A 22,506-nucleotide genomic window follows, 5' to 3' on the forward strand; every position below is an offset into this window, starting at 1 on the left:
AACATCGTCGTGAACACCTAGCTTCGAACACAAAGCCGTCATCGCGTCATGATGAACTACTGGAAAGTACACGTGTGTGCAATGCATTGGCCGAAGCGTGCCAGGACTGTTGCCAAGTGCCAATATGTTTGCGAAAAGAAACCGCCAAAACATAAGAAGCAGAAGAGTGCTTCTGTTTGTCTGTGCTTCTGATGATCGTCCGTTCCGATCGTTCATTTCTGTTCCGCTAATTCCCTATGATTCAGGTGAGCGTCGTACGATCAGGTGGTGGAAAAATCCATCAGCTGAAGCCGGTTCTTAACACTAATAAGCTTGAACACCATCTCTCATTAGTAATCGCAAATTTTAAATTACTGTTGTTGGCTACCAATTGGTGGTGTTCAGTACGTGGCCAACACTTTCACGTTAGGCATTATTTGGCAAGTTTTAACTTCGCACAACTGGGGCCAGTCGACCTTCTTCATTGCTGCACGATCGACAACGACTCCGCACCAGTCTACTGCAGAAACAGGCCGTTAAAGCGCGGCATTGGCTCTTTACTTGTTTCTTGTTCGCCCAATTTCATAACAATCGAGCAAAATTTTATCATCCGCGCGCAATTGTTCGCAATTCACTTCGGCTAGGTCACGGCAAATTACAGTTTAAAGAGACTTGGGGGTTTCGTCGGGTTACAATAACTTACTTCATGAAGCTTTTGCTGCTTGGGTAGTTGCAAACTTTGGCTGCCATCACTGTTTTCGGTTTATTGGTTACTGGATATACTAATTTAAAACTTAATAAATATATAAACTATAGTATTCAAATTACGACCCGCGTAATTTAGGCACTTGCGAAATTGAAAGTAAGTTCAGAAACCTTCACGGATTCACTTCTCGAACTCAACTGACAAACGATTTGGGCTTGAGCGCGTTTTTAATAGGCGATCCTCGTTGAACAGCTGATTGATAAGCCTGTCGTAGTCTCGCCTTTATGGAGTACTAGCCGGCGTCCTCACGCTGATAGTACAACCGGCGATCAACTGTAATCCATGCCGTGGAAAAGAACCTCCGATCAACTGAGAAAGTCATGTACAAGTGACGTAGAACCACTTGTAAGCCTAGACTTTGATTCCCACAGGCAATCCGGTTCGCTCCTGGAATGTTTACAAACGGTGCAAGTTTGACTTTCCTACAGTAACCGTCATCGATTCACCTACACCGTCCAAGGACGTCCATTTTCTACGTAGATAACTGTATGGTTTACAAAACATCACCCATTGACAGTGGGCATGCACTGATTTCGATCGTCCGACCGTTCGGGTCATCACCAAAAGGTTTGAAGTCTGAATGACTGTGCTCGATCGTTCAGCTAACCCAAAGTCTGCATCCATGAGAGATTGCCAGTCCCACGCTTCAGTTAAAAACATGCCGATAGTCGAACGAGGCTGCTCGACACTTTTTTTACGTAATGATAGCGCACGTTATGCATAGGTAATGGTCTATCAGGAAGAGGAGGCACGCTCCGATTGATGCACAGTACACGATCAGGCGGTGAAGATCATACCATGGCTCAGTGATACAGATATGGTTGACTTTGAGGAAGATTTTGGACTGGTCAGTTGCCATGATTATTATTTACGTAGTGTTGTTTACTCTGGGTAAAACTGGAATGTATGATGTAATTCATTGATATATATGATCATAAAACTAAAAGTACTGTGTTAGGTGTGAAGATGTCTGTTTGAATACAGTTACATTACGGCTTTTACTAAGCTTGCTGCTTCGTTTTGCTAGGATCCTCTCGTGGTTTTTATTGCTCTTGAGCTATTGAACGGCATACTTGATTTTTCAATTCATCATAGTTTGCTGGTTTCCGGTGTCTGCTGTTCTTACATAGTCATTATCCATGTATGCTCGACTATCACTACATGCGTGACATTCAATTGTTCGTAGGTGCTGCTTCCACCTTTCGATCACGTAAAGTTCGCGGCAACAAAGCAAAGCTGTGCTGAAGGTGCCTGGGTGAGACTCCCGATCGATACAGAATCTTTTCATTTTATAAATTAACTTCACTGCCCGATATACCAATGTGAAAATGGCAAATTTTGTAAAGAAAACTACTGGATAAAATCTTAGAAGGGTTAGGTCTTTCTTGAAAAATTTGTTACACGATTTTTGGGGGAATACAGGTGATTTCTGAAATAATCTTTGGAGAAATCCCATTTCAGTGGATCTCTTTTTTAAGGGGGCAGGATCCGTCATTGTTCTCAAAATTTTCAATAGCTTTTTTTTCGTTCAAAATTAATAAAATTTACAGGAAAATGTGTTCACTGTACTATTCTCCAACCGAAACACAGTGAACATAGGTTCATCGAAACATTTTTAGTTTTGAACAGAAAAACTGCTTTTGAAGTTTCAATTATGACGATGATTACGATGACGGAGAGTTGAACGTTAAGGCACTCAGTTTCTATGATTGGCATAAATATGAAGGGGTTAAAAGCAAAGGGGTGTCCAGTGATAAAAACCAGGGAGGGAGGCACCGATACTACACACGAAACAGGACATGATTTTATTTCAAACTGCAAGAAAACTCCAGCTTGCCAACGACAATCAAGGCAGGCTCGATGAAAATCACTAGTTTTCTTTTGTTGTGTACCTTCCACCTTTTCGGACAAACATTAAAAAAGGGCCAAAGTTTTCTATGCATTTCATTTTCGTTTTTATTAGAAAAAGTAAAATGATGCGTATTTAAGTACTTTATATTCAATCAGAATAAAAGGTGCTATCGTGACATTACTTTTGAATAGGCATGAATAGCTTATAAATCGATTTTTTGTCACATTTGATGAAATGCCAAAAAATGTTTTGATCAATTAAGCACTTTTTCCAAGTTTGTCAATTGTTTGAGATCCGGGCTCACAGTGACAGTTCGTGACAGCAGAATCTCGGCTCACTATGACGTACAGAAATTTCGTATCGATTTCTCCCTCCCAGATAAAAACCTTTGTTTAAGAAATATCTACTTTGAAGGTTTTTAGCAATTTAAAAAAAAAAATAAAAAAAAACAAGCCTTCAAACAATTATGTTATTTTTCCTGTTGAGCGGAAAAATCCAATCAAAATATAGTTATTACGCTATAACGGGGTGTGGGGGCAGGGGGTCACGGCTCCATTTTATTAAAGTTAGAAGTCCCATAGGATTTAGTACACGACACTGAAGACGGCATAATAGTAGATGTCGAAATACGCGTATCTGTCAAAGGATACAAATTCTAGTGAAATTAAACGGTATATGTAGTACTAAATTCGGGTTTCATTTATTCATAGGTTATGGGTTTCATTTATTTATGGTTATGGAGATTCAAAATCAGGACATTTAGCAATTTTCACAATTTTTCTATGAAAATTACAGTTTTTCTCAAATTTTGAACATGACTTATATGTATTTGGAGCCGGCGATGAGGGCAGGATCAAACATGTCGCGCGTCGGTCGAGTGAAAGTGAAAAAGTGGCGCGATCTTTTAGTTGTATTTGATCCTCCGACCTGGGCAGTGCATCAAGAAAGCCCGAGCAGTCGTCAGTTGTTTTCCCTCTCGGGTCGCGCGCCTATTTTCTATGAGTGATTTTATATAGCCGAGCAAACGAGTGAAGCTGGATTGTTGCTGCTCAAGGATGACGGATCAATTGGTGAGCTCATTTCATGCTACTATTTCTAATCTATAAAATATGTATGACTGCATCTTTAATCGTTACAACGGCGAGACGTAAATATGATTTTTCAACAAACTTTGAAAGGTTCGTCACTGTGAGTGTCGACATGAACTCTGATTCATAAATTATTTATGTCTAATTTATTTTTCAAAACACCTTTTTCTTTTTACCTCTATTTTTGTAATTAAAAAAAGCTTTGATTGGTTCGAAACTACAAGTGTAGACTTGCGAAAGGTTCACTTTATTCAACAAACTTTGAAAAGTTCGTCACCTCAAGTGTCGGCATAATTTTTCTCTACATAGATATTGTTCATATCAAATGAAAATATTATATTTACATATAAGCATGTTTATATCTCACCAATAATTATTTATCATGGTCTAATCACTTATAAAAGTGAATCCTGTGACCCAACGATCCTCCCCATTAACAAGAGGGATGTAACCTTTGTGGAGATGCAGAGGCAAACATGGTCTCCAAATAGCAAAGGTTACACACTAACATTCCTTCCCCCAATCCCACCTGACTGCAAGGACGTGGCCGGCGCTGTTATTGACCATGTATAAATAGAGGCACTGAATCATGCACACTGAAGAAGATTATGGCCAATCCCAGCCGATCTTCTAGTTGATTCTTTGTGCATTTTCACTGACTGGCTGGACGGTTTTTTTTGTGGAGGGGCTGGGAATCTAATCCATGACCTTCCGCTTATGAAGCGAAAGCGTATCCTTAAGGCTACAGACCCCCCTTATTTTCAAAAGATATCAGGGTATTTTATCTCCAGATTTTGCTAGGTATCTGTCAAATATTGTTATTATTAAAAGTCTGCCGAAAACCACAGTATGAACTCTTACAAAACATCCAGTTCAGTAAATCCTGCGTCAATCTCGCCAACAATTTACCGATGATTGAAATCTGTTTGGTGTCTGATCCCAAAAAATGTCAAACAGTAGCAATTATATTAAATAGATTCTAAAAATAATATTCGAAATTGTACTTAAAGCACCGGAGCAAGTCCTAAAAAAATCGAAATTTTGCGATTTTACGCACATACCTTGCATTTTTATCGCAATAACCTATAGATTTTTGCTAGTATGATGATCGTATGAATATAATCAAACAATTAGCATTTAGTTTTTGATTGTTAGCCCTTTAAGGAACTACAGTTCAACGTTTGCAGAATACTGTTGATGACTTTCTGTTAAAAAAACTACAATTTTTCACAAAATATCAAACAATACGGAAAAAATACAATTTTCTTTTGTTATTTATTGAAATGACTCATCGATTTTATTGTTTCACACTATTTTCCAGTTCATGAGAAATAACTTTGCTAAACATTGTTGGTGACTGTTTGTTCCGAAAACTGCAATTTTTTCACAAATTCATGTGTAATACAAAAAACTTCAAATTTTTCACAATAGCTTAACAATTCTTGCAAAGACTTATCAATTTTATTACTGAAAATTGTTTGATTTCAATAGATTTAAGTTTGCACAACAGATCAAATGACTTTTTTTAAACCACTACAACATTTTCACAAAATTATGAATAATGTAAAAAACAAAACAATTGTTGCTATGATTTGATATTCATCGCAATTACTAATGGATCTTATGACTGTAAATAATTTTCAATTTATGGGTTGACTAATATGCAGAACATTTTAGATTTGTTCCTGCAAAATGAACTTATATATTTTCACAGTTTTTTTTAATAATTCAGAAAAAATCACCTGTTTTACTGCAGAATGATAATTATTGGGAAGATTCTCTGATTTTATTGTTTCAAACATTATTTATGCTCGTTAGCAATAAGTTAATAGAACATTACTGGTGCATGTTTGTTCAAATTACTACAATATATTTACAATTCATGCATAATGCAGGTCGGACTCGATTATACGAAGTATGTTTTTTGATATTTTTGTTTTTCAGTTTTTATGCATAACAGTGAAATAATTTAGTATTGCAATATATTCAGTTGTGTGCGTAGGTAGGAAAAGGGGGGATTATAAAAAAGGTTTTTTGGGTATGCTTTTAGAAATAATTTATGGCTACGCCACTGCATCATATAAATAAAACAACGAATACAAAAACATTTAAGTTCTTTTGTTGCCGATTTTAATTTTTCTATCAGTGATTCGATTATCCGGAGGATTCGATTATCCGGAGTGAAAAAAATCGATACTCTGGATAATCAAATCCGACCTGTAGTACATACATTAAAATTTAAGATAACACATTTTTGACATTTTTTGAAATTATATCAGCATCATGTTTGGAATTTTTCCGTATTGATGGCTTTTAGAAGAAATTGAATATTTAAAAAAAAGGTAAACTATAAAGAAAAAACACCTACAACTACAACTTGATTTTTTTCGCAATGATCAATGAATTTATGCGGTTTACACCATCACAATGTGTTAAGATAAAATTTTGCTGAAAATGGTTGGCGTTTGCCTTTCAGAAAACTACATATTTTTTACAAAATTATGTGTAATACAGAAAATTGTAAGTCTTCTTCTGCAATTCAATAATTGCCGCAAGGCTAAGAATTCCTCATGGTAATAAATATAAATTTACAAATAATATTGATGATTTTTGTTTAAAGAACTACAACATTTTTTTAGAAAACATTCAATTTAAACTCTAACTTGATATAAGGATTTTAATAATTCTTACTAAATAACTGCAAAATTATCAGAAAACTGTGAATTTCCACTTCATCATTTATACTAGCGACGAACGAATTTCCTGAACATTGTTGGTGGATGTTCGTTTTGCTACTGAACTAAAATATTTTACCAAAATTATTTAAAATATGGATACATCTAAGATTTGTTCTGCCTATTGAAATGTATCACAGTTCCTTCGATTTAAAAGAATATACGATATGTAGGACAACAATATGTATAAAGCCTTTTCTAGCCTATAAGTTGTGCCATGAAAGTAGACTCTAGAATGGCAATTCTTGAACAGGTTCTCCTTCGGCCACGGTTTGCTGCAAGCAATTATCTGTGCACCCTAGAAAATTTGGCTATCAATGTTCTGTTAATTATCGAAGAAGTTTATTTCTGTAGGTGAACTTCCATAACTCACAAGCAAGAAAATTTTCTTTTCTTCGAAGAAAATGCGCGCCAGAATTCGCTTACTGTTCTCTAAGTTGCACCCGGGCTAAGGTTGGCTTAAGAACTTGGTTTCTGCATCATGAGGGGGTTATCAAAGGAATTAACTCCGGAGTGGTCATTTTGTAAAAAGTTCCCCATAGTACCATGAGTTGTTTGTTACAACAATATATTTTTAAAATATGAGAACATGAGAAAAAATAAAATTTATGTCCTAAATCTCACTAGAAATCAGGATATGGTCATTTTGATGCGCATTTAAACCTGTACATTAGGCTATTTGCTATACTTGCTAAAAAATTGACGATATCGTCACGTGGACAGAAGTATTCCTAGATAATGCAGAACATTTTTTTCGAGAAGAACTCTTACAAGCCATTCTTCTAGCATTTTACAAAATATCCTCTTTTGATACTTCTAGCAGTTCCTGCAATGTTGCTTGCAGGGGTACGTTTGATAGCTTTCTTCAAAAACATTTAAGGTATCGAGGTGTCTACCGCTTTTTCTAGGAATTCTTTCACTTTGTAGAGATGCATTAGAGCGTATTTGTATATTATAGTTTAAAGGTATTCGCTTGCCTTACTAGTGATTTTTAGTTTTTTCTTTTACAAAATTGGAGTGAAGTTTTAAAGTTCAATTAGTGTTTTGTTTAAATGAAAATTTTATTTTGTATTAAACACAGTTTTGCAAAAAAGTGTACCCTATAAACCTTTGCTCTACAGAAAAGTTGATCGTTATGTTCGAAAATATTGTAGTTCTTCTACAAAGATAATGGTTAGTAATTTTCATAGAAGTTTTTCATACACACTTTTATTATTTCACAGTATATACGGTAACTAGGGCCCAGATAGCCGTAGCGGTAAACGCGCAGCTATTCAGCATGACCATTAGGGTGCCAATGGAATGTATGGGAAAAAATTTGCATCGAATTTCAAAAAAAGGTAGGGCTCAAAAGTTTTGTCTCCTCGAAAAAAGTCCCCATGCAAAATTTGAGCTCAATCGGACTTCATTAAGTGGACCCCCAAAGCGGTCAAAGTTTGGCTTTTTTGACCCATGAAAAATATCCAAAGGGGGGGGGTACATGAAATTTCCGAAATCGAAATTTTTTTTTTGATGCCAGATGTCTTAGAAATGCATGAAACGTCGAGATCTGGTGTTATTTGGAAAACTTTTTTTTTGAAAAAAATCGACCTTTTGGGGGTAAATTTTTGAGTTGGGGGAGAGAATTGAATTTGAAATGAACGATTTGAATTCAATTGCTGAGAAATTCAAGGCAATAGTATTGAAACATATCCTATATGATTGTTGGCCACTGAATGCATATGATATGTGATATTTCATTAGGGTGGTTCATTTACTTTCCATTAGGGTGGTCCTTTTTGTTAAAAAATAAAATAAATAAAAAATAGAATTTTAATTGAATATTGAAGACAATAGTATTGGAACATCTCTCACATTATCGTCAGCCATTTTCTACATTTAATATGTGGTATTTTATTAGGGTGGTTCACTTATTTTTCATTACGGTGGGCCTTTCTGTCGAAAAATCATAATTTGAATGGGATATTAAAAACAATAGTATTTTATCACCTCTTTCATCATCGCAGGCCATTTCCTTCATTAGATTCGTGATATTTCATTGGGAAGGCTCACTTATATTCAATTACGGTGATTCTTTAAAAAAAATTGAGTATTTGAATGGAATAGTAAATACAAGAGTAATTAAACATCTCCTATGTCATCGTAGGCCACTGTTAATGAATAATATGTGATATTTCATTGGGGCTATTGTCCTCAGTTTTGCATAAGGGTGATCATTTAATTTGTAAAATATTCTCAATAGATCTAACAAATCAACTTTGTTTGTATAGTTTTGAATCATGATTCTTCATTGGCATGCAACTCTTCGTTAAGCTATTTTCATTAAGGGTTTCTTTTGAATAGTTAAAATAAAACGTTCCAATCATCAGTGAATTCAGTGAAGCACAACTCTAATTGCCATAATCAAAATACAGATAAAAAAGGAATGAAATAATTTTTGACGTATACAAATTATGACAATAGCTTGATGGGCGACGATGAAGGGCAACAAAAGTGTTTAGTTTATATTTTCATAGTATAGTACACGCGATTCGGTTGTGACAACGTAGGTAATTCAAGTTTTGACAATAAGTTCTCGTTTATTCTTCAAAGATGTAACAAAGTTCCTTCAAGAAATTTCGTCGGAATTTCATATGGATTTTTTCGTTGGAGTTTTCAACGGAATTTTCTTTGGAGTTTCCTTTTGAATTTTAATCGGAATTTCCTTCAAAATTCCTTTTAAAAATTTTTATTTGACTTTTCTACGAAATTTCCTTTTTTTCTACGGAATTTTTATCAAAATCGGAAATTTATCCTGAATTTGCTTCGGAATATCCTGTGGAATTTTCTTCGGTATCTTTAGAAGTGCCCTTTTGAATTTTCTGTGGTATTTCCTTCGAAATTTCCTATGAAGTATCCTCCGGAATTTCATTCTGAACTTTTCATTGGAATTTTCTTCGAAATTTACTTCGGAGTTTCTTTTTGAGTTTCCTTCGAAATTTGCTTTGGAGTTTCCTTCCGAATTTCTTCTAGAGTTTGTTTCGGAATTTCCTGTGTTATTATCTTTGGAGCTTCCTTCAGAATTGTATTCGAAATATTATTCTGAATTTCTTTCGAAGCATTGGAATTTACTTTGGAAATTCCTTCGAAATTTTCTTTGGAGCTTTCTTCGGAATTTCATTTGGGATTTCTTTTGTACCTTTGAAATTTACTGCGGAATATTCTTAGAAATTTCCTTTACAATTTTCATTGGAATTTCCACAGAGTTTTCTTGAGAATTTCCTTACAAATTTGCTTTGGATATTCCATAGAAAATTCCTTAGAAATTTTCTACGAAATTTCCTTTTAACTTCCTTTTTTCATTGCAATTTGCTTCGGGATTTGCTTTGGAATTTCCTTTGGAATTTCCTTAGAAATTCCCTTTTGAATATGCTTTGGATATTTTTCAGAATTGTCGTCGGAATGTCCTTTGGAATGTGCTTCAGAATTTCTTTTGCAATTTTATTCATTTTTTTTTAATTTTTTTTTCGGGGTTTCCCTTGTATTTTCGAAAGATTCCATCGAATTTTCTTAGGAAATCCTTTATTAGTTCCTTCAAAATTCTCTTTGAAATTTCTTTCAGAATTTCGTTTGAAGTTTACTTCCAAATTTGTTATGGAGTTTCTTCGGAATTTCCTTTGGAATAACCTTTGGAATTTCCTATGGAGATTTCGAAATTTTATTTAGAAGTATTGATTGGAATTTTTTCCTTTGGACTGTTTTCCGTTGAATTTTCGCGAAATTTACTTTGGAATTTCCTTCGTATTGTTTTTTCGGAATTTTCTTAGGAGTATCCTTTAAAATTTCTTTGTATTCTTCGGAACTTCATATCTCATTTACTTCAGAATTTCCTTTGGAATTTCTTCATGAATTTCTTTCAGTAAGTTGCTTCAGGAAGTTATTTTGGATTTCTTTGGAATTACTTTCGGAATTTCCTTCTTCAGTTCTTCAAAATTTTCTTCGGCGTTTCCTTTGGAATTTCTTCTGGAATTGCCTTCGGAATTTCCTTTGGAATTCGCTTCGGAAGTTCCTTTGAAATTTCTTATGGAATTTCCTTTGCAATTTCTTTTAGAGCTGGCTTCGGAATTTCATTTGGAATTTTCTGCGCAATTTTCGTCCGAGTTTTCTTTGGAATTTGCTTCGGAACATCCTTCAAAAATCCATTCGGATTTATTTTTCTGGAATTTCCTTTTGAATTTGCTTTGGAATTTCTTTCGGGATTTGCTTTGGAATTTCATTTGGAGCTACCTTCGGGATTTGATTTGGAATTTTCTACGTTATTTTCGTCGAAATTTACTTTGCAATTTGCTTCGGAATTTCTTCTAGAGTTTTCTTCGGAATTCCTTTTGGAGTTTCATGCTAAATTTGATTCGGAATTTGATTTGGAATTTCTTTTGAAGCTTAGAAATTATTTCGGAATTTTCTTCGGAAGTACCTCTATAATTTTCGTTTCCTCTGGAATTTTCTTCGGTATTTCCTTCGGAATTTTCTCTGGAATTTCCTTCGGAATTTTCTCTGCAATTTCCTTCGGAATATCCTCTGGAATTACCTTCGGAATTTCCTTTGGAATTTCCTTCGCAATTTCCTCTGGAATTTCATTCGGAAATTACTTTGGAATTTCCTTCCGTATTTCCCCTAGAATATTCTTCGAAATTATCTCTGGAATTTCTTTCGGGATTTTCTCTGGAATTTCCTTCAGAATTTTCTCTAGAATGTCTTTAAGAATTTCCTCTGGAATTTCCTTCGGAATTTCCTCTAGAATTTCCTGCGAAATTTCCTCTGGAATTTCCTGAGAAATTTCGTCTGGAATTTCCTTCGGAACTTTCTCTGGAATTTCTTTCGGAATTTCCACTGGAATTTCCTTCGGAATTTCCACTGGAATTTCCTTCGTAATTCCCTCTGGAATTTCCGTTGGAATTTCCTTTGGAATTTCCTTCAGTATTTCCTCTAGAATTTCCTTCAGAATTTTCTGTAGAATTTCCTTTGGAATTCGCAAAACTAAATTGGAAAGGTCACGAGGCTCAATGCTTGATCTCTGAGATGAGTGCATCTGAAATCACGAAGTAGCAAGTGGATTTTGTATGAGACGAGGACTCCAAACTGGTTCAGCTTAGTGAAGTGTTGCATTCCGAATGAAAATCACGCAAAACTTTTCAAAAGACCTTTCTAACAATGAGAGGCTTTCTAGAAAACTCTTTTGTTGTTAACTAAGTTACCTTTACATTTTTCGTCGAACATTACGCAAATATTATGTAGTAGTCCCACCATAATCTTTCGGTCTGTAGATATTAAGGTTGAAATGTTTACAATGATACCATAATTAAGAAAAGTGGAAGAGACTTTTTCGAGAAATCATGGTTTCAAACTATACGAAAAATGATGCACCCTAATGGAAAATAAGAGAAACTCCCTAATGAAATATGTTAACAGTATCCTACGATGATGTCGCATATCAAATGGAACTAGAGGCGCATGAATTCAGAGGAATTTAAAGCCTCTCTAAACAAAAATATCACGAATCTAATGAAGGAAATGCCCTACGATGACGAAAGAGGTGATAAAATACTATTGTTTTTAATATCCCATTCAAATTATGATTTTTCGACAGAAAAGCCCACCCGAATGGAAAATAAGTGAACCACCCTAATAAAATACCACATATTAAATGTAGAAAATGGCTTACGATAATGTGAGAGATGTTCCAATACTATTGTCTTCAATATTCAATTAAAATTCTATTTTTTATTTTTTTTTTATTTTTTAACAAAAAGGACCACTCTAATGCAAAGTAAATGAACCACCTTAATGAAATATCACATATCATATGCTTTCAGTGGCCAACAATCATATAGGATATGTTTCAATACTATTGCCTTGAATTTCTCAGCAATTGAATTCAAATCGTTCATTTCAAATTCAATTCACTCCCCCAACTCAAAAATTTACTAAGTCCCAAAAGGTCGATTTTTTCAAAAAAAATTTTTTTCCAAATAACACCAGATCTCAACGTTTCATGCATTTCTAAGACATCTGGCATCAAAAAAAAAATTTCGATTTCGGAAATTTCATGTACCCCCCCCTTTGGATATTTTTCATGGGTCAAAAAAGCCAAACTTTGACCGCTTTGGGGGTCCACTTAATGAAGTCCGCTTGAGCTCAAATTTTGCATGGGGACTTTTTTCGAGGAGACAAAACTTTTGAGCCCTACCTTTTTTTGAAATTCGAAAAATCGATTTTCATTGGCACCCTAATGACCATGCTGAGGGTCGTGGGTTCGAATCCCGCTGGTCGAGGATCTTTTCGTAAAGAGAAGAAAGAAAGAACGAAGAAAGAAGAAGAACGGTAACTTTTAGCAAACATTCAACTGCTGAACAGTTATTCTTTCATGAAAGACTAAGTTGATATTTTTTTGCAGTCCTGAAGGTTGGGTGACTAAACGTAGTATGCCAAAACATTGTACGAAGCAAATTACAAAGAAACGAAATTTTTGAAAGTACGATTCTCTTCCGAAAGAATAAATAAATGTCTCTTTCGACGTTTTGGAAAAATTTTCTGAGTATGAAAAAAACATTTAAATATCGTTACATTAAAAGTTCGGTGCAGAATATATCAAATGACAGCAGAAGCATTGTATAAAATTTCTTCACATTCTTTTGAAAATTACTATGAGAAAATTATAAACCATATTATGGGTAAACCACGGAGATAATTATCAAATTGTTGAAGAAGTTTCTATATTTTTATGATTTTGTGAAAATATTTTAGTTTTTGAACAAACAGTTGAACAAAACGCGCTAACTGAGTAACAAAATCTGTTACAACTCTGATGTAATCCACTGGTCGGGCTCAGTGGATTACATCAGAGTTGTAACAGATTTTGTTACTCAGTTAACGCGTTTTCCAACAAAATATGTTCTAATATAGGCTGGTTAGTAGTTAAAATAACAAAATTATGTTATTATTATTAACTTTATTTGTGAGACTTTCAACCTGTGGCTGGTACGTCTCCGAAAAACAAAATTATATCATAATTTCCTCTGCACCAAACAAAATTGAAACAAAATGTGTTACAATTTATACAAAAATGTAGCTGATTATGTTTCAAATCAAACAAAAATGTAACTTATTTTGTTATATCCCATAACTGAATTATAAAAAAAAAAATTATAAGCAAAGCAAGCTCTCAAAGTTTTTATAACAAATTGTGTTAAATGTATACATTTCAAACAGCTTTTGTTGTTATAACAGATTTTGTGTTAATTATGTTATAATTTCCTCCATCAACTCAAAGTGCTTCTAACAAACATGAAACTAAATTTGTTATGTATAAAAAACCTTGATATAATTGTGCTTTAATTTTGTTGTAGTCCACTGATCGGGATGTTCAATACAATTACCGCATGAACGGGGCCGTTATGAGCATATTGATTAGAGTCCACGGCTACAAGCAAAGCCATGCTGAAGGTGTCTGGGTTCGAATCCCGGTCAGTCCAGGATCTTTCCGTAGAGGGAATTTCCTTGATTTCCTTGGGCATAGAGTATCAGCGTACTGGTCACGCGATATACGAATGCAAAAATGGCAACGTTGCCGAAAGAAAGCTCTCAGTTAATAACTGTGGAAGTGCTTATTGAATACTAAACTGAGAGCCAGGTCTATCCCAGTGAGGACGTAATGCCAAGAAGAAGAAGAAGAATATGTTCTCCATTGAAGAAAAAACACGGACACCGTCTTCAGCCATTTAGCTGCTCAGACTGTAACTCAACACTAGACTACCGACAAGCATGCTCCAGAGTGGCACAGCCGAGAAACATCCCTGACGAAAAGTTTCAATGGCTGAAACGGCAATCGAACCCGCACCCCATGACACGATGCGCCTAAATGTCTCACGATACTAACCGAACGGCCACGAGGCCCACATGGGTTTGAGAGTGATTTTCAGAAGCTATGAATTTTAGGCGCCAAGGACTTTTTTGGCATATAACGTGCATTAGCCAGACAAGCAAACGCTCAGAATAGCTATCTTTTTTTTTGATTTTGTAAGGCATCTCGACGTTGTTTACAAATTTCATGGAAGAGTGTAAGATAGAGAATGATTTTTGTGCAGAGCCCTACGGGCTACAAGTTTGCCGAAGACACATTTAAATCATAGCTTCAAAATTCTACTGCATATATTCTGTGATGGCTGGACAGCAGCTAAATGAATATCACCAAAATTTTTAATTCAGATTATAACCAATAACTTATAACTGAGGTGTCCAATTTGAAAACAATTTGCGACACCAAATGACGTCTGTTTGTTTTTGTTTTTCTTGGTAACGGAGTGGTTTTCAATCTAGTATTCGTTGAAAATTTGTTCTATGTCTCGATCTCTCCCTATCTCGATAATTCCTTCTATATCGAGATGTGGAGATTCAACTGTACTTCGTTTACAATTTTGAAGAGCTTTTGCACTCTCAGATACTAGCCTTGAATCGAATGAGTTGTGTACTGCCGCATATTTATAACATTCGACAGTGTGATACATATAGTTCACGAAATTCACGAATATTTATAAGGATACACCGGAGTTGAAATAGATGGGTTTAGAATTAAACTTCCTCTTGCTGAAATAGTCAATGAAATCATATAATTTTTTTTGGTTATCATCAAATTATCATGCCTTATAATATCGTTCTTCTCCAGTATAATTATTGCAATTCTAACTTGAACGTCACTATGTTTGTCAATCACATATGTATGAAAATGTTGTTTCAAGTCGATTGGGTCATATTTTTTGTTTGATTTAACTAAACTTCACCCGATTTTCATTTCAAACACCATGCTCTATTCCAGATCACATTGTACCTACACACGTTGGCTACTACGATCCATAACGTACACGGTTTCAACCTTGACTAATAACACAAATGACGCGAAGTCATGCAACTGATCAGCTTGTGATCAGTTCGATAGTGATCTCAATCTCAATCGAGTAAGTCCCTTATCACGTGTGCTTCTGCCCGTTTATACGTAGGTCTTTTTTGCTATGACTTGCGAGGTGACGTATTTATTACACTTACGTCGTATAGTCAGAGCCTAGGGTAATGGATGTATTTTGGGCCCACCGTCTTATTTCGCTTATTTTATTATTTAAAATTTGACAAAAAAAAAAAAAACAGATTGCAATTAATCATTATGGTTGATTTTACAAACTCTGATGTTTTTCCATAACGAGATAACAAAAATCAAGCAGCGTCCCAGAATACATCCATTACCCTACATTAATTTAACGAGAGAAGGGCTAAGGTTAAAGGATCGTCACGACCGCTTCACGCAGCGTAAAACAATTAGTGTAATAAAAACTCGATTTATATGTGATCTTGAAATCGACATGAGCTGTTACGCAACTGGCTGTAGTCGACGCCATGGAGTCTCTGAAGTTTAAAACAGGTTCGGTTCCAGAAACGAAACTGACATTTAATGTGACCTGGAATGCCTCTTGTTTAACAGGCCACACACCACAGCATACCTCAAAAAGGAGCAAATTATATGAAGGTATGTTGCAACGTTTAAGAAATTTTTGCACCTGAACCTGTGCTGTCGATATTTACACCGGTTTGCGGTGTTGCTCTGAGGGGTTCAAATTTAGCGCACCAGTATTGTGTATCATTCATAACATTTTATGCTCTCGATCAGTTCAAGGTTTTTTTGAGAGTTATGGGCAGGCACTGATCTGTCGTGATAGTTTTTTGTTCTCATTGAGATGCCAAACAGGTGATACTGTCAGTATTCGTTATATATTTTTTACCGTCTGTGGGAATAATAACAATAAAGATAAATCGTTTGTCCAGTTGCTTTAGATCAATCGTTTTTGGGGCATGTCGTGTCATAGTTCATTTTCGTGTTTTCGTGCTCTTAATAATTAACAGAACCTCAGAAGGGAGGAACTGTTGTTTTAATAATTTTGTGATGTTGTTCAATCTCTAAATTTGAATTGCTTCTTTGTATTGGAGGTTACATGTATCGTGTTGTAATAGTTATATTGAAAATGTATTCATACAAACAGGACAAAATTCATTTTTACTTTTTCCGAATTCAAAGCTTTTTGACTGTTTACTCTGTATGTTTTAAATCTTCAAATAGAATATTAAGATGGCGAAGGGTCGAGGGTTTGATGCTGATTGTAGACTTTTTTTTTCGCCATATGTCAGATCATATTTTTAAATTGATTTGTTGGTCAATCAATAAACTTGCCAGGTTTTGGTGTGATCTTATAATATCTTAACAAGATATGGTTAAATACTTATCTATACTATTTTTTTATATTAATTTCTATCTCCAACAAACCAATGGCTGATTGTGATCGTCAATGTTTACTTTAGAAAACCAAATTATGATCTTGTTCAGCTTTTCTCCACATGCTCGGGTTCCATTGAAATACATATATGATCAGTCTATACTACATATTGGTACTATACTGTGCTGATAACTTAGTTTCAAAATGCCTCAGTTCATCGCCTACTCATTCTAAAAAAATCAATCTCTGAGCAATATGCAAAGAGTAATCGAAGGGTTGACCTTGCTTTTGAGATCGATCGCTGTGTCGTATGCGTGGTATGGAGGTAGAGCTTGAAAGCCATAACACGCAAATTAGATTGGATCATTGTGGAAAATGGATTTGTCATTTTTCTCTAGATCTAATTAAACAGTTTGCGGTGTCCTTGAACAGCTCGGAAGTTATTTTTTGGCTAATGACTTCATTGAGAAGTGGTTCTCGTTTGTTTTGCTACTTACCCAGGAATGGGAGTTTTCGAATTATCCGAACACGCGTTTCCCATCGTTGGCTGTTGACACGGGTTACTTCGATCGGGCAGTTAGTTGTTTATGCCTTCTGGTAGATGCCTGCTGGTAGGCTAATTTGATTGTTCACTTCCACTTTGCTGAGTAGGCTAATGATACACTTCCATGCGGCGAGCCCTAATTGGTTGCTTTTTGTTTGCTCGCGGGTTCACTCACTATGTGTCACTACCGACCGGATATTTGTTCGAATGTCACTGTTCTAGATTTAGTAGGCTGCCGCAGATCCTTTGAGCGTGTCGATAGCTGAAAAAGGTTGTACGTACCGGTTGTATTAATCAAATTCAGACATACGGAAGTCCGTGGGGATGTGACTACTGAGTTACGTCCTCCATAAAGGAATGTGCCTTTGGGTTGTCTATAAGTCACGTGGACCCATCGTTGTGTTTCCCAGATCTTTTGAGGGAATACTATTTCATGTTTTCATCAAATCCCTCTTCCTTCAAAGGTTTGCTGATGTTTTTCTTCTACAAATGCATCAGTCTTTCTTAATGTATTATTCCAAAATTTGTACAGATAATATTTTTCCACAATCATTCTATCAGAAGTAAAGAACCAAGTTGTATGCGGGTTTGCGTTAGGCACATAAAAATACAATTTTTCAAAATAAAAAACCATAAAATCTAAATTTTTATTACTAACGAAAATTGGTAATTAGACAAGGCTTCTAGAAAAATAAAAAAGTCCTGTAGGGTATAATCTGGAAAATCTTGTTTTGATGACATAAACCAGCGGTTGTCATATAGCGCTTTACCGACATCAACACCAACGAGCCCATAGCAAAAATTGTTGATAGGTACTGAACAAGCGTGGTGTTCGTCCAGAGATTTGCCAAACCATGGATATCAAAAATTGTTGAGACTTTAGAAAGCATAACTAAATAAAACTCGTGACGAGTCTGGTGGAAGATCTTTTCGGAATAATAATTTTCTCTACATCCCAGAACATAGAGTAGCTCTGAGCTTGTTGTGATATACATATTTGAAAATAGAGGGAACGCTCATAGAATATTTCGCTGCGGATGTCCCAGTTGGGACGCAACACTTGATGAAAACTACTTGGTAAAAGAAGGGTAAATATATCTTCAACATATTGAAAGCTCTAGTTCAAAGATTTATTATTGCTGCATAATGCAAGAATAGCCTATATACGAGAGCAGATTATTTTTCGTTTAAAATGTTTAAGTCTTTAACACAAAAAAAGAATAACTCATTCATTCATTTAACTTATTTTTAAAAGAAAATATTTGTTGCAAAATTTTTTTGACGATTCAATTATTAATTTTGATTTTGAAAGAGTAAATCAAAAAACACTGTCTATTATTGAAAGAAAGAAGAATTCGTGTTTGAAATAATATTGTTTCCAGCATATCTCGAAGGGAGATCATGTGTTCGTAAAAGAATGTGTTGAAATATTAGCAGTTTCTCAAATAATGATCCTAACCGCATGGCTTGCACGATTTGATAAAACACTAAAATATTAGGTTTTTTAACATTTAGCTTTACTTAATATTATCTCATAAAAGTATAAATATAAAAAACAGCCCACTTTTAAAGGAAAGTAAAATTTATTATTAAAACAATAGAAGATTGGATGTCAATCATAATTGTGACATAATAAAACGAAAGGGCATTAAAGATTGCGTTTAGAATCATCGGGGTAACTGCAGTAATCGATTTCTCTTTTCGCTGATAACTTGAGTAGATCAATGTTATCGATTGCCGCCATTATATCAATTGAAAACTTAAAAAAATATAGGTCCAAAGAACAGCCTATGTATAAAAGAAGGTAAAATTTATTTAACTTTGAAATCAAAAGTTTTTAAACCTGTAATTATAATTACATCATATTTAGAAAGAATATTGTGTTGATAGACTTACACTCAAATCTCAATCAATACGCTCTCCCGTGAGAACAAACTCTATGCTTCGTAAATCTTACGCTTGAGATTTTGATGCAAAATCACCCAATCAACTCAAACCGTGAAAAATGATTCCGTCGCAAAACCAGTCGAAAATTCCTGAAGCTCGAATGTTGTTGTTTACGTTAGAATCGATTACTATAAGTTTACCAGACTAACAAGAAATTATCGCCGTGTGTGAGTAAACTGTTGAAATACAAGACAATAAGTCAAACAGGTGAGCCAACTCATCCATGATTTTTTGACTGCCGAGTTGCGTGATTGACAGCTCAAGCATGAAAAATCTCAAGCGTGAGAAATTGAGTTTTTTTACAACAAGGGTAAATTTGTGCTAAATATATCAAAATCTTCAGTGCAAAAATTTATTGCAATAACGCAACTCGAAAGAAGCATATATGAAGGAAGGATAACTTATGGATAAATAATAAAATACTATTGGCAATAACTGCCCTAATATGCTTAACGATCAACGCTCCGTCATCGTAATAATCGTCATCATCGAACCTTCAAAGGCAGTTTTTCTGCTCAAAACTAAAAATTATTCGATGAAAATGTATTCACTGTGTTTCGGTTGGAGAACAGAAAACAGTGAACACATTTTCCAGTAAATTTTCTTTATTTTGAACGAAAAAACTGCTTTTGAAAATTCCGAAATCAATGACGGATCCTGCCCCCTTAAGCTTATTTAAGAGCTAATGATTGTTGAATAAAGTATTAAGTATTAAAGCGTGCGTCGCAGCTAATATGTGAATAGTGCGCTGTGTTCATAAAAATCGTAAAAATGCAGCGCCACACTAAAAAACTGATTTGAAAATCGCGCGAGTTGAGGCGCGTCGCGAGTCTCACTGGCGCGATCCGGTTTGGTGGCGGTGCGACAATATCAATTGAACCCAAAATAAGCCTGATGGCGTAAAAACGAAGTCATCTTAAGACATCCTTGATTTCAGACTCATTATGCTAAACGACTATTATGCCAAATTACTATTATACCAAACGACCCTTATGCCAAAAGATTTTATACCAAACGACATCATTACAAACGGATTTATGTCAAACGACTTTATGCCAAATGACCTACCACCGAAAATACCGTTGAAAAGCTTTGAAACGGTAGGATTGTTCAGTCCAAAACTGACCAAAATTTCCTTCGCACTTCGTTTGGGCCAATTATACCAAACTAAGCCATATGTAGAATTTTCAGGAGTAAACATTTATGAATAAAACAACCGATCACGCTAATTAATTTGATCGATTCAATCAATCGAATTTTCATTTAGACCACTGGCTTTCAATTTTTCCCGACAATTTGTTTTGAAACTTTTAGGGTGTTCACGTTATGTTATGAGATAGCTGTCCTCGTCGAAAAGTAATCGAATCGATAATAATCAAAATTTTGACATCGTGATATAAAATTTTGAATATTTCACAAGTTTTATAATCATTATGAATATTTCCAAGAGCTGAACTTGTGGTTAACTCATTAAGACACAATAATAAAGGCTTTACCAAAACAAAAACATATTTCGCAACAGAAACTTGCTTAGTTGTTTGAACTTACAAAAAAAGTCGACAAATTCCCCAACCATAGCAAATCATCCGTTTTCAAGCCTCGAATTTTCAAATATTTAACCAGAATCCAAATAACTTGCCATTTAAATGTTGTATTGTCACACTATAAGGTTAAAACACAGACAAACAGACGTAACACTTAGAACAAATCTCGATCCAAATTATAGTCACGAGGACATGCATGCCCAATGCTAAAATTATTGCATTTGGCCGACGGGCCAACAGATGGCGATAGTGTGTAAACGTCAAACGCGAACAAAATCGATGCGAGCGCTGCAGGTGGCGGATTGGCCACCTACCATATTTTCAAATCGACCTTTTAAAAGGTGGCCAATGGGCAATGATGAAAGTGTGACGTCTGTTTGTCTGTGGTTAAAATAAAAAAAGTTTGCACAATCAAATAAATCAAATCTTTTAGATTGGAGGTAATATTTAAGAATAAAATCAAAACTAATGAAAATTTGACCAACTTAAACCTTATTTAACCTTACAAAAAATGCCACGCAACCCAAAAAGGCTCAAAATCCCTGATTTAAAAAATTTACTGCAAAAAATATAACTCAAGGGTCGTGAAATTACTAGTATTTTTTTATTAGGAAACTTTATAAATCATGAATAAGCGCTTATGTCAACTCTTAAAGTGACGAACCATTCATAGTTTGTTCAATAAATTCATAAAAAAATACATGTTATGATACAAAAGTGTTATTACAAGCATGAAACGAGCTCACCAATTGGTAATCCATCCTCGACTGAACAGTTACAATCGCAGCGTCAACACGTATAAGAGGGAATATAAGATAACTCCGATGGCGCGCGAGTGAAGTGCTAACTGGAAAAAACAAAACACTCCGAGCGCGCAAAAATCGAATCGGACAGCTTGCGTCTTCGCAAAGCACTACCCAAGCGAAAGAAGCCACCGAAAACACACTCTGAGCGCGCGAAAAACGAATTGGTCTGCTTAGGCCTTCGCAAAGCACTAAGTAAGCGAACGAATCCACCGAAAAAATAACACTCCGAGCGCGCGAAAAATTAATCGGACAGCTTGGGCCTTCGCAAAGCACTCAGAAAAAGGGTATTTTTCAAATGTCAAAAAAGGGTTCAAGAGGGATTCGGAATGTGACCCAAAAGAGAAAAATTCTAGGAGCATTCTGAACGAATATAGAATATTCTGGAAGTGCCTAATTCTGTTACATAGTAAATATAAAAAAAAACTGTAATCATTCGTAGAAGAGAATCGTAGAAACTATCCGGATCTATCCGGATGATAACGTTTTTTTTAATTTTTTTTATTAGTATCATTCCAAACAAAACATTCATTTCTTATATCTACGTATTCTGTCTTATTAGAGAACACTATCATCCCAGATAGCCGTAGCGGTAAACGCGCAGCTATTCAGCATGACCATGCTGAGGGTCGTGGGTTTGAATCCCGCTGGTCGAGGATCTTTTCGTAAAGGAAATTTTCTCGATTCCCAGGGCATAGAGTATCTTCGTACCTGCCACACGATATACACATGCAAAAATGGTCAATCGGCAAAGAAAGCTCTCAGTTAATAACTGTGGAAGTGCTCATAAGAACACTAATCTGAGAAGCAGGCTTTGTCCCAGTTGGGACGTAACACCAGAAAGAAGAAGAAGAAGATCATCCTGATTTGGTAAAACAAATTTAAGATTTTATTAACATTTTGGTTACAACATATTACATTTCATTTGCCGTAGCAGTTTGTTTTGCAAAATA

The 22,506-nt window shown here is 35.1% G+C and overlaps 1 protein-coding gene across 3 annotated transcripts in view; it reads right to left on the reverse strand.

Moving 5' to 3' along the window:
* The window catches only part of LOC5567037 (NADP-dependent malic enzyme), a 63,515-nt gene that overhangs the window by 36,841 nt on the left and 4,168 nt on the right, over window positions 1-22,506 (reverse strand). For 2 of the 3 annotated variants that reach the window (XM_021846701.1, XM_021846696.1), the window contains exon 2: window positions 17,213-17,521. In XM_021846701.1, the coding sequence (XP_021702393.1) occupies window positions 17,213-17,256 (44 nt within the window). In that variant the 5' untranslated portion in view covers window positions 17,257-17,521. Of the gene's footprint in view, window positions 1-682; window positions 896-17,212; window positions 17,522-22,506 lie in introns of those variants that run through there. The other variant, XM_001651387.2, reaches the window with a different exon arrangement.

This window comes from Aedes aegypti, chromosome 1 (assembly GCF_002204515.2).
Source record: "Aedes aegypti strain LVP_AGWG chromosome 1, AaegL5.0 Primary Assembly, whole genome shotgun sequence".
In the NCBI taxonomy this organism is placed as follows: domain Eukaryota; kingdom Metazoa; phylum Arthropoda; class Insecta; order Diptera; family Culicidae; genus Aedes; species Aedes aegypti.